Here is a 13,269-nt window from a genome sequence, read left to right as displayed (position 1 = left end):
AGCCCAGGGATGCACAATCAGAAAAAAAAAGACAGCGGAGTCAGCAATATTAGATGCTAGAATGTTTCAACATACATAATTTTAAAATGCATAAAGCCCTGAAACCCAAATTCACAGTTGATGACAAGGGATATCCTAACATTTCCCTTGAATGTTTTATACAAAATTAACATAAATACTTACCACACTGCATGTTTTAAAATAAGACCCATTCTTCTCTTAGTGACTAGTACAACATCTGGAGTGCTTCCCGTGTAGATGCAGACACCACACATGAGGAAACATCATCTATAAAATGAAACTTACGAAGTGACATTTCTACCTCCTTTTCAGAAAGCAGTATAAAAGGAAATTTTAGAAATATAAAATATCCTATGTTATCTTTAATTTTTTCAGTGAAGTGTTGATAAGTCTTTGCATAACTTCAAAGCCAATATCACTTATGACAAGTACACATGAGAGGAGATATTTTAAGCTGTTGGAGTGCATGGCTGTAAATTTCTTGTATTTGTTATTAATAGCCAGCTCTGGTTTTTTATAACTATAATTACAGGTGGAGTCATAGATTTCTTATTTTCAGAGAGTATGTAAATTTGACTGAAGGGTTATACTACAAGTAAGTTGAAGTGGGGAGAGGACAAACTATCAATACGTAAGCGAATTTGGTATAGCCACTGACTCGTGTAGATTTCATAAAGTAGGAAAAGCCTACACCATTGTTTAATGCTGACTTTCCATCTGTTAACAATCTTTTTGTTGTTTTTGAAAAATTTAAAAAATGATACACAATTAATTCAAGAAGTTTCACCTTGAAACTCAGGAATGACTTCAGGCAAGGTATTTTGCTGATGAGCCAATGTAAATTTTTTTCAACAATCCACATTTAAAGAAGACCGATAAAAGGCCTAGGCTTTGCAGACCGCATGAGTTCTATGGGTGTAAACATACAGACATAAACATAGTGTATTTGCAAAAACATATAAAGGTGAATTTGTTAAAATGGAATTTTTCCATTATTTTGCATATCATTTGAATTGCTATACCCGTTAATTAGCTCTGAGGAGTAAGTATGTGCCTCTGGATTGTGGGAAGACTTTGTGCTCAACCACAGATTTTAACTCCCCACCTCAGGAAGGATGGATTAAAACTTAGAAATACGTATAATAATCATCTGCAATGTTACAGATTTTCCTCAGAGAAACAGTTTTTAAATTATAGCCTATCCATTTAGTGATATGTCAAATTGATCCTTTGCAGAATTTTTTTACTTCTAGCTAAAGAATATAAACTTTGTAGAAAGTCTAAGACAAAAGCACTAATATTCTGCCTGAAATCACTTTAGCTGAAGAGACTGCATTAAGGAACCCAAATCGTAGGTTCCTGCCTTCTTAGCTGTGAAAGATTACAATCTTGAAAGGATTATTTAAGTTAAAACAGTTCTGGCAGATTCATAGGTAAGCCCTTAGCTTGTCACTCAGCACTCCATATGTCACCTGGGCTCCTGTGCACAACACCCATCCAAGAAGCGAGATTCATGAGGATTGCTTCCCGCACTTGTTCCATGCGCTGGTGGTGTTCTTGGCCTTCCCAGGGACTGTGCCGTCTTTCACATGCTCTCTCTTCCCCTGCAGTTTATATTGGTCCATCGTGTCTCAAATTCTGTTCTGGCAGAGGACAGTGCACTCGACATGGTTGCAAGTAAGCATTTTTAAGTAATATTTGTCCTTCTTTTTTTTGACATGTACTTTGTGTACTGAAACCATAGGTCATGTTAATTTGTTTTAATTTCCTATTTAGACTTTTGAGATCTTTTCAAGACCAAGAGTAGCATATTCCAAATGGAATTTCAGTGTAATAGAATATTAAATTTACTTTGTAAGTGGAAGTTGATTAGTAAATAAATTTTCTTTTAGGGTAAATTGTGAGCAAATGTAGCATACTTCGTGTAAATTTGTGAACCAGTCTGAATTCTTCATAGCCTTGATGACTGCCTTTTCTGTCTGGAGTTACATTCTTCAATACAATATTTTCCTATAAACTTACAGCGTTCATGAGTCATATTTTAATTCCTGGCATGGTTTGTAAATGAATTATAAAAATCAGTAATGACCCATAAACCCAATGCTAAAGGAAACTGGAGTGGGTCTAATTTAGCAGATTTGGTGAGAAAATTCATCACCTTTAGATACAACTTCGCAATCTTGCTCACTTTTGGAAATCATTTGGGTCTTCAAACTAATGTATAAAGAATTTTAAATAATAATGACATTGAACATAAAGTATGAAATTACACGTAAATAATGTAATAGTATAGTATCTAGTGACCACCAGAGCATTGTTATATTTATAGCAAGAATAGATATTCATATTTATTGTCATTCCCGTATAATATTTAATTATAAAATAACCTGAGAATTCCTAAAACTACAGTCTTTGTTATATAGATAAGTTTTCAACAACACATCGTCTAGTCTGTGTCTTCTTGTCCTCCAAACAAAAAAGAGTAATTAATTAATTACCCAGTTAAATAATTAATTAATGGGAAGACCATTCAAGGGCTTTGAACCTGATCATTTGGAAATTATACGTATGAGGTCCTTCTTTTCCTTAGACCCCTCCCAGGGGTACGTGTCCCAACTCAATGACTTTTTTTCCATCCTACCCAGTTACATGACAATCTTTCTTGCAACCTTGGTTGTACAGGAGTTCTTCTGCCAGTTTCCAGTTAGTTTTCCATGAGAATTGTTCCACATATAGATGTATTTTTGATGTGTTTGTGAGCGGAGGTGAGCTCCAAGTCCTCTCACTCTGCCATCTTGAGCCTCAGGTTAACTTTTTAACTATATTTCAATGATTTTAATTAACAAAAAAACCACCGTGCACAATGCACATGTTTTATATGTATGTAAAGAAATGAAAAGTTCCTATTCATATCTCAAAACTGAGTAAGTATGTCTATACTTTTTAATAAAACTACCAGCTCCCAACCAGAAACACTGACTCATTAGATCTATGAAACATCAGCTCGTGTTTTCCTCAAGGTGTTATCTTCATTCATTCATTATCTGTAACCGGGTCATCCTGTTACTTAGTGCTTTTTAAATAAGGTTAACCCAAAGAAACCAGACATTTTTGTAATTCCTGAAGTTGTCCTGAAAAGTTTTGAAAACAAATTATCCAAAGTGACAGCTACATTTATTAATAAAAATAGAAAGTGCTAGTTCTAAAAGCCCTACCTGTAATTACAGTAGTTGTACTTCCTGCTTCATTCTTCTGTGTACATGATCTCTGTTAGCATTAAGTGGTTTAGTTAAGGCAACCATCTGTGTCCCCTCTGATGGCTGCAAACAGAAATCCGAATGGCAGTTTTATGCCTTTGGGCATCTGGGTTTTTTTGACACTATACATTACCCTGAATAATAATAACCTTTTCCTCCTTCTGAGGCTTTGCAAAATAGTGTCACCAGTTGGAACTTTAGTTTTTTACCTATTTCTGACAATGTTTTATGTAATATTCATTGGCCTTGTTCCTTTGTGACTGGGCTAAATGTTTGGCCCCTGCCTCCTCTTCCAGCAATATGTGCCGTGTCCAGTTTGAGCAAAATTCCACAGGAAAGTAATTCATATTCACTACCACTTAGTTCCTTTAAACAGACCCTTGAATTTGGGCCTCTGCAGCTGTTTTTCTCCCTACATTGCTCCCTTAGTTTCTACTATTATTTGCTACCAGGATTCCACCCCTCCTGCTTTCTAATACTTTCTTGCCTGGTTTCTAAACTGACAACTTTTTATCCTGATAAGCTCATTTCTATTAGAGATGCTCATGAGAAGGACAGAGAATATCAGAAACTTTCCTGCACAAGCGTCATTCTTGTGTCTTAACAATGGAGCCTTTCTCCCTGATGTACCGGGTGACCATAATTCTACAGATACATATAAGAGTGGGTAGTTGAACCAGTAGGGGACAGATTTGGAGTCCAAAGAGCCATTCACGTCATTCCTGAAATCGCCAGTGTTTGCCAGCGCACTGTTTTGTTGCAATACAAAGGCTAAAAGGTACAAATATTTATGAGTGGAATCCTTACCAAGCATTCTGTCCCAATTGTTTACCTTTTGATTAAAAGTACATTTTCAAAATGTGAACTGACTCCATTGTGAGTCTTCTCTAAATGATCGCGTTTCCCTCAGTCACTAGTCTGAAGAAGACACATTTAATAAACAGATATGCATTTGCCCTGAAAAGCACTCTGGCAATAAATAGTCTTGTTTGGGACACTAATTCCAGTTGGTGGCCATGGTAAACCATATTGTTTCCCAATGTTAAAATCTGTCCTCTTTAGCTGATTTTTTTATCCTTTTTAGAAACTGCTTGGCTATTCAGAGTCTGACTAAGTCAAGGGGATGACATGTGAAAGAAGCTAACTGTTTGAGGCTTATTTACATGCTCCGTAAATATTGGTTTCCATTCCCACTCCCATCCCTAATGCCAAGACATCCTCAACTTCATGCAACAGTAGTTCTTGGCTTTTTAGGGTGCAGGCTCTTCAATAATATGTTGATGACTATGAACCTCCCCAAGAATACCCAATACACATAAAAATTGGCATTTGATTTCAGGACATTCACACACTCCATGGACCCTCTGTGAGGCCAGCATAGTTCCCAGTTTCAGCACTAATGCTAAAGAAGTAGCCTCACGAGTTGTGCCAAAAGATCACTTCAGTGGTACACTTACTTTGTAAAAGGCTTATTTCAGATTTTAAGAAGTTTTGAATGCTTACATGAGAACCCTGCCACCCCACCAGAAAGACACCAGTTTAATTTTATAATGGGCAACATAGTAAACATAGTGAGAAAGAAATGGTGCAGTAAAAATAAAGAATTTGAAGCTAATTCCTGATGAGTAGATTCCTTAAAATATAAGAAGTTTCTGATATTCAATTATTAAGTCACCTCTGGTGAGTTTTCTCACTGACGGAGCTCCATATGTATTCTAGTCAGCTAACATAAATACAGCACATTCTTACATGGCTGCACGCAGGTGGTTGTGTGTGGTGCATGGGTTTTTTTCTTTTCTTTTCTCTTTTTCTTGAAGCATTGCTAATGTGGGATTCCACTGAGAGACAACACAGTTCTGCTAAGGACATCTATCTAGGTCAAGGGTGTATGCATTCTCTTCACAGTTCCAATCTAGTTGGAAATAAAGATAGATTTATGTTCCCATCTTTTCCAAATATTTCCAATAATTACTGTCAAAAACATAACATATATGTTTATGTTTGTTCTAGGGATCTTATGGAAATACAATCTTATAGAAGTATTTATTTATGCTGTTTCTTTTACAAACTTAATGAAAATTATAATGAATAAAATTGTATGCATATAATATATACCTTTTACAAAAATTTTAAGTTGGAAATATGCACGAATGCTGGTGCATTTGCAGATGAATTACTGGCATTGGTTGAAGGTGAGTACTGAATTATTGTTTTAATCATAAGCTTTTTACAGCAGGACTGTGCAAAGATTGTATTCTTCTGGAATATTTACAGTCAATTCTCCCATATCCAGTCTTAGACTCAGTATTCTCCAAAGGCTAATGAGACTTGTTTACCATTCAGTCAAATCCTGGCCTCTGGACATCCTCCTCCGCGAAGTATGTTCAGGAATCTCTGAAGGGACCAACAGTTTAAGATTTAATTTCTTGGTTTCTCTTTCAGATGTGATCCTGGATTTTCCGGCCCAGCTTGTGAGATGGCATCCCAGACATTCCCCATGTTTATTTCTGAAAGCTTTGGCAGTTCCAGGCTCTCCTCTTACCATAACTTTTACTCTATCCGTGGTGCTGAAGTCAGCTTTGGCTGTGGTGTCTTGGCCAGTGGTAAGGCCCTGGTTTTCAACAAAGATGGGAGGCGTCAGCTAATTACATCTTTCCTTGACAGCTCACAATCCAGGTGAGTTACAGCATGCTGGAAATACATACAGAAACCAGATAACAATGATCAAATTCAGATATATTAATTTTCTGGGTTTTTTTCTTTTTTGCTAATACATATATTTTCCAATTTTTAACCAGGATGAGAGGAAGTTTATTGTTTATATAGGTTAACTTGCCCTAATTTTTAATGAATTACAAGTCTCACTAATGACTTTAAGATACTAACTACTGACTAGATTTTTTTTAAAATATGAAATGTTAGCATCAAAACTGTTCTTAAGCCAAGGACTAATTAATTATTTATGTGGTTTTATTTATTTGACAGCTTGCTGAGGCTGATTAGATTTACTTTACATCTTCCCTTCCCCCAGTACCTAATAAATAATTCAGCAAAAGGATGATTGGCATTTTAAGTGTATGTACACAAGTACGTAGTACACAAAAAAGCATAAACATAGTTGTACTTGTATAGATATATCTATCTATAAAACACGTGCAATGACCTCATCTTCTACACATACTCATACATCTCACATTGAAATTACTTACATTTTATGAAGAGAGATGAATAGAAACCTACAGCTTTTGGGTATTTAAATTTGTTCAAAATTCTTTAAAAGCTAAAATGAATGTTATGATTAAAAATGTTTATGCACACTAATTATAGATAATTCATGTCTAGGTTTCTGCAGTTCACGTTGAGACTGGGGAGCAAGTCTGTTCTGAGCACATGCAGAGCCCCTGACCAGCCTGGGGAAGGTGTTTTATTGCATTATTCTTATGATAATGGGATAACGTGGAAACTCTTGGAGCATTATTCATATCTCAACTATCATGAGCCCAGGTATGTTGGAAAGCATTTGGAAAATGGATAGGGTGATATCTCCTTCCTGGGGAAATCATCATTCAAGTGGTATGAGTCCAGATACTTTTCCAATGAGGACAAAGATTAATGCATCTTGCAATGAAAAACTAGGAAGCTACATTCTTCTAATCCATTTGTCCTACTGACTTTAATAATTTGAATTAATTTTTTCTCATATTCTGAAATGTGCATCTAAGGGAAATATTTTGATGCTTTGGAAAGAGAAAAATAGTTAATACTATTTTCCTTGTTCAACTGTAGTGCAAACTATTAGATATGATTTTAATATAGTACTAAATTATCAATGCTATTGACAAATATTTGTTAGCAATATATAATAATATATTACAACAAATTTCATGAGATAATAACTCATACAATCTGATAGCCAGGATATTTTTTAAATTTTCATAAAATATAATTAACTATTGAGTACAAAGAAATTTTTCTAGCATTTATAGAGTCCCTGGCAAAGACGGAGTGTGAGGCTACATTTAAAGCCCTTTCTTCAGGCCACTTCTTTTTTCCTTTGGCTTATGTATTTCATAATCTATTGTCACGATTGTGAGATTTAAGTTTTACTGGAAGCAGGGCCATCCTTCAGTGTTGGGAGGTTGTTAATCATCATTTATGATTTTCGGAAGCGTCCAAAGAATCCTCTTCTTTCCTAGAATGCTTACTGATCTGCTCACTGAAATTCCTTTAAAATAGCAAGAGAAGAGGAGGATGGGGAAGTTAAAATACCACTAGAGGAGGTAACACTGTGGACACGGATGTTTGCCGTAGCATCATGGCAAAAAGACAGGGGCACTGATGATAAACTTTATATACTTTAAATTTTTGCCTAGGGCTATACTTATATTTAAGTATTTGCAAATAGATGAGAACTTTTATTTTCATTAGAAAATGAAGTAGCATATGACAGAGATAATAGTTAACTATTATGAGTGATAAATATTCTATGTTATAAAATGTAAGAATGCACCAGATGCGTTGAGTCTTTTCCCTGTATGGGTAAATATGAGGCTAAACTCAACTTTCTCACTTGGTAGAGACGTATGAAACCTAGGGTAACGTTTCATAGACTCTCCATGGTAAGTAGTAAAGGAAAATTAAGAAAAAATCAAGCTGATAATAATAATGATGAAAACATGAAAAAAATCATTGTTCTAATTTAAATTGGCCCAAAACACAATTTTTCTAACAAGGATGGACAGCTTCAAAATTTAGTAATCAGTCTATATCATGAAATTTAATTAATTTTTGTTGGTATGAAAAATAATTACACATTTAATGTGCTATTGCAAAGGTGCACTTAATCTTGCCTGTGATTTGACAGCAACATTTTTCTTCTAAGAAGAATCAAGGTGGCTTTTCAGCATTAGGTATGTGTACAGCTTGAAAGATTAAGATCAGAGTGGAGATTTTTTTAAAAGGACAACTTGGTAGTGACACTAAGATTTCTTTCATTTTATATATATTGCCTCTGTCCAAGAGACTCTTCCTTCCTCCCTCTCTCTTATAAATATTAATAAAAGGTGACACGGCAAAAGTAGAATTTGATATATCCTAGACACTAAATTATATTTTATATGCTAAATAATACCAACCATGTAAACTCTCCATAGGACAGTTAATTATATCTTGATGCCTTTAGCCATTTGCTGTGTTTTCTTCAGTATAAATTGCTGCTCTTAATTGCTGTGAATTCTATATTGTTCCTTTCTGCGATGGTTGTTCGAAAATGAAGTGTGAGCCATAAATTAAATATGCTAGTTGGCTAAGTACTGTTATTCCTAGCTGATTTCTAATATTTTGCTTACCTGTGAATCACTCAATGAAAGAATTCTATATACTTGTTATTTATAATAATTAATGTCTATAAATATACCTAAGTTAATCTTTTAATTCTAACTGACTAGAATGTATCATAAACTAATTGGTATTTTTCTTAATGTAAAACTTTATATTGCTGGTGAGATTAAAATTATTCTAGATTTTTCTTAATTATAGGGCTTGTTTTTTATTCTAAAATTATTATGAAGTCTAATTGTACTTTATTTTTCACTTGATGACTGTATTTGATGAGAAGAAATCCATGAGCTTAGTAACTATCCAAAAAAAGAAGATTGAGACAAAAAGTCAACCTGAGTCCCTGGGTTCTCATCTAGGACTGTTCTGCCCAAATGGTTCCATAGCTATTCTGACCAGCCACTGTGATATGCATAGCGTGGGAAAAGCAGAGACTCTCACTGCACCCCGGGGTGTAACGCAGAGGTCAAGAACACAAACTCTAGAGCCATGCTCACTAGATCCATAGCCTGGCATTGTCACTTAAAAACTGCCTATGAGAGACCATCTAACCTCCTTGTGCCTCTGTATTGGAATCTCTTTCAGGGTATACTGATATGTTCTTCATTCATGCTGCAAGAATTTATTAAGTCCTTTTTATGTGTCAGATACTCACGTAGGTGCTACAACACAAGTGAGAAACAGAAAAAGTCTCTGACTTTGCTGGAAGGGTAGTATTATCCCAGTTTTGCAGGTGGAGATGCTGAGGCACATCGAAGTTAAATATCTTCCCTGCAGTGGCAAAGTTATCAACCATTAGGGGTCAAATGGGGACTTTAACCTGGGAGTCTGATTACAGACCCACAGTCGTAACATCTCTCTGCTGGGGAAAATAGTGATCACTTCAATTACTGTTATCACACACTTTGTTTTCCGTTAAAGTTGCCCAGCAAAGTCTTCTCAGTCGTTATTTTTAAAAATTATATTTATTTTCATCAGAGAGAATAATAACTGCTTTTAAAACTATTAATATAAAAGAAAATTATAATTTCCTAGTAACATAATGCTAAGTAAATTATTAAATTAATGCATGTTTTCATTGTTGAGCCAATTTGACTATAGTTTTATTTTTTATTTCATTATATACTTAATATGTTAATATGAGTAATGTACTATTTAATTATTTAATAAACAAATAAATATTTAGAAAAATAAAGTGAAAATTACTAAAGTACCTCAGTTAACTGAATTTGACTCTTTTCTTTTAATAAATTCACATTGGTAAAGATAATCAGCACAAATTGTGGAAAATATTTGAAAACCATAAATATAGTATTGCTGTGTCTTTCTAGTTTATGAAATGTTTTTAAATTTCTATTTCTATATTTGAACATTGATTTTTCATAGTTGAAAAAGTGTGTTTTCTCACATTGCAAAAAGTCCTACCAGTTTTTTACTGTTTGTATAATCAGTGTCGGTAGTCATGTTATTCCAACTCATATTTTCATATAAAAATTATTTAAAGAGAAAATAGAGTTTATTTTTAATAACTTTCAGTATGTAAAAAATTACATTTTCAAGATGTGATTTAACATTTCTTTGTGCAATGACTAAAGGTGAACATAATACAAATAGGAAAATCAATCTAATTTCTCAGTAAATCCAGTCTTAGACATTGAAGTTTTGAAATAATTTGTTTCTAAGTTATCCTACTGGTCATCTCGTCTTAGAGAGTTTTTCTTTACTCACTAGGAAAAAGATTCAGTCCCTTCAGTGTGCGTTTACTGCAAACACCTCTCCTGGTGTTTAATTGTGCACTGATGGAGATAAATGTTCCATTTGCCATTTGCTTCACATCTCACCTTGTGTATGGATGTGAGCAGCATGGTGCTGTGATTTATGGAACTTTCAAGCAGATGTTATTGCAGTGGCAATTAATGTACGGTTCCTGCTGCTATGTACAATGATTGCTCCTGGAAATTAGATATTATTCTTAATTTTCTTCCTCATTTGTCAGATTGTTGTCATAGCCACCATGACACAGCAAGTGACCTCGCACACTATGCTAAACTCATGGGAATGAGGAAGTGCCATGGTTCCAACCAGCCCAAAACTATGATATGTGTAACAAGCTGCCCGAGATCCTTTACCAGGCTTTAGGCAAATCCTGCCATGTTGACAACTATGTTTTATTGAGTTTGCTTTTCTAACAGCAGCTGAATGAAAGCAAAGTCACATTTTTGGATGTGTTGAAAAGACTTTGTTGGAGTCAGACAGGAAATTGAAAACCTCGAGAATGTTTGTCATAATGGAAGAATTAATTTTTTAATATGATACTGCAGAAAAAAACGATCCTGCTATAAATGTTTACATTTTAAGATAATCAAAGTAATCTGAATTTTTACTTCTGTTTTCTCCTTTAGAATAATCTCTGTAGAATTACCAGATGATGCAAGACAGTTTGGGATTCAGTTCAGATGGTGGCAACCATATCACTCTTCCCAGGGAGAGGATGTATGGGCCATTGATGAGATTATCATGACATCCGTACTTTTCAACAGCATTAGTCTTGACTTTACCAATCTTGTGGAAGTCACTCAATCTCTGGGATTCTACCTTGGAAATGTTCAGCCATACTGTGGCCATGACTGGACCCTTTGGTAAGGATTTTATCTTTGTTCTTGTTGTTGCTGTTACAATTTGCATTAAGGATTGGAACCCAAGGATGATCTTCTAGTACATCCAACACTTAGTCATTTGTTGACAAATATTTATTGAATGTGGACCATTTAAAAAGTCATTATTATGTCTATAAGTAAGTTATCTTGGGAAGGAGGACTGAAAATAAAATACTGATAGATTTAAATGCATATAAAATTTCACCATATTTACTAATCTCAAATACTCCCCCCAATACATATTAAAACCCTCTTCAAAAAGTGTTAATAACTGAAGCAACTAACATAGTCTTCCTTCGTGGAGGCCCCGCCATTATCACAGTGCAAAGTGAAATCATTCTAATGACGATTTTAATAAAATTGCTCATGAGTAGTTTTATTTTCATGCTCTTACATAAAGCCCAAGAAGTTTTTCCATCCCTGATTTTTTTAACTAAGATCTCGTTTTTAATCCATTTTATCAAGCAGTATTGGACCAGTGACTTGTATAGTTGACATCAGTGGGGTTTCAAGATTGTAGGCTCTCCTAGTCAAGATACCTTTCATTCTTAGACTTTTTTTTTCTCCCTATGGTCATATGCAAACTTAATTATACATTAAGAAGTAAAAAATTTAAGACTATGATAAGGACTTCAAGAATATCAGTAGGATGACACAATTGTGATTAACTAGAGTCAGGAGGTGGCAACTTTAGATAGGGAGGAGGAGGCTGTTCAGATAGTTCAGAGAGTGGATATGGTGCGTTTCACTGATTGAAAAGTGGAAGAATGGGAAGCTTCAGGCACATGAAGACTGAAGGAAGAGCATTCAACTGCAGGAAACTTGGTGGTGCCAAGACTTCCAAAGTGAGAGTGATGGGTTGTTCCCATGGCATGTTCAAAAACCAGGAAAGGGGCCATTGGTGCTGGAGCCTAGGTAAGGAGGGAGCGAATGTTAAAAATGGAAGCCAAGAGATATGCAGGAGGCCAGATCATGTAGGACTTTCTAGGCCCAATGATCCCAGATTAAAAGTCAGCTCTGTGTAATTTCAAAACCCACAGCCTTCACCACTGTGCATGCTGCCCCTCTCTGGGTTCCTTAGAACTTTAAGCATGATTGAGGAATAATTTTCTAAGAGACTTTCACTTTCTATTGAGTCACGGTCAGACCAATTTAATTTCTCCAGATGAATCTTGCCAAAAGCTATTCTCTGCAATTGTCTCCAGAGAGCATATCATAAATGACCCATCAGTGACCTTATCATAATTAGAGGTAAATTTTACACATCATTGCACAGAAAATTACCTTTGATGGGAATTGTGCATGGACAGTCACATCTCACACACAGCAGGCTAAAATTCTAGCATCAAAATGACAGCTAATGGAACAGAAGTACAGCTGATCACTTTTGTTGCGAGCACCACTGTCGACTGGATAGAGTGAAATTTCTATATGACAGAGTATGAAAGGTTATATTGTGTGTTTCCAAGTTGATAGCCTCAAATGCTCATATTTATGCATGTTCTTTCTTACTCCCGGAGTCTTCAAAGAAAATAAAGGAGTGAAGCAAATAAGATACAAAGATGTAAAGCAAAATGAGATTTTGGAATTTTATGATTCTGAAATTTTCAGTTGACCTGAGTTAACAATAATCCAAACTGGTCATGTACCGTAAATTATATCCCCGAAGTTCATGTAGCAGTTATTCTTTCCAGCACTTTGAGTACAACAAAGAATCGTATCATGAATGCAAGTCCTGTATCGTGTTTATTTTTTCATAAATAGTTAACATCTGCTCAGATAAACTCCAAAGTTGCTGAGCATTTTAATTTAACACTTGGGTTGAATGCATGATAACAGCAGTTTAATTTCTGTGCTTTGATCAAAACTCTAAGAACAATATCCTTTCACAGAAGTCTGATGAATATTCTTAACCCACCACTGCTTTAATTGGTGGAGATACATTTACTCTGTGAAAGTACAATCACAATAATTATAGAAAACTATAAGAAAATATA

The 13,269-nt window shown here is 34.9% G+C and overlaps 1 protein-coding gene across 1 annotated transcript in view; it reads left to right on the top strand.

The window, feature by feature from the left end:
* RELN (reelin) overlaps positions 1-13,269 on the top strand; it is a 444,588-nt gene that overhangs the window by 296,894 nt on the left and 134,425 nt on the right. The window contains exons 17-20 of the mRNA XM_010946673.3: positions 1,632-1,698; positions 5,721-5,954; positions 6,621-6,782; positions 11,018-11,254. Coding sequence (XP_010944975.2) covers positions 1,632-1,698; positions 5,721-5,954; positions 6,621-6,782; positions 11,018-11,254 — 700 coding nt within the window. The remainder of the gene's footprint in view (positions 1-1,631; positions 1,699-5,720; positions 5,955-6,620; positions 6,783-11,017; positions 11,255-13,269) is intronic.

The sequence above is a fragment of the Camelus bactrianus genome, chromosome 7 (assembly GCF_048773025.1).
Source record: "Camelus bactrianus isolate YW-2024 breed Bactrian camel chromosome 7, ASM4877302v1, whole genome shotgun sequence".
NCBI classification, from domain to species: domain Eukaryota; kingdom Metazoa; phylum Chordata; class Mammalia; order Artiodactyla; family Camelidae; genus Camelus; species Camelus bactrianus.
This window is presented reverse-complemented; position numbering and strand designations above follow the sequence as displayed.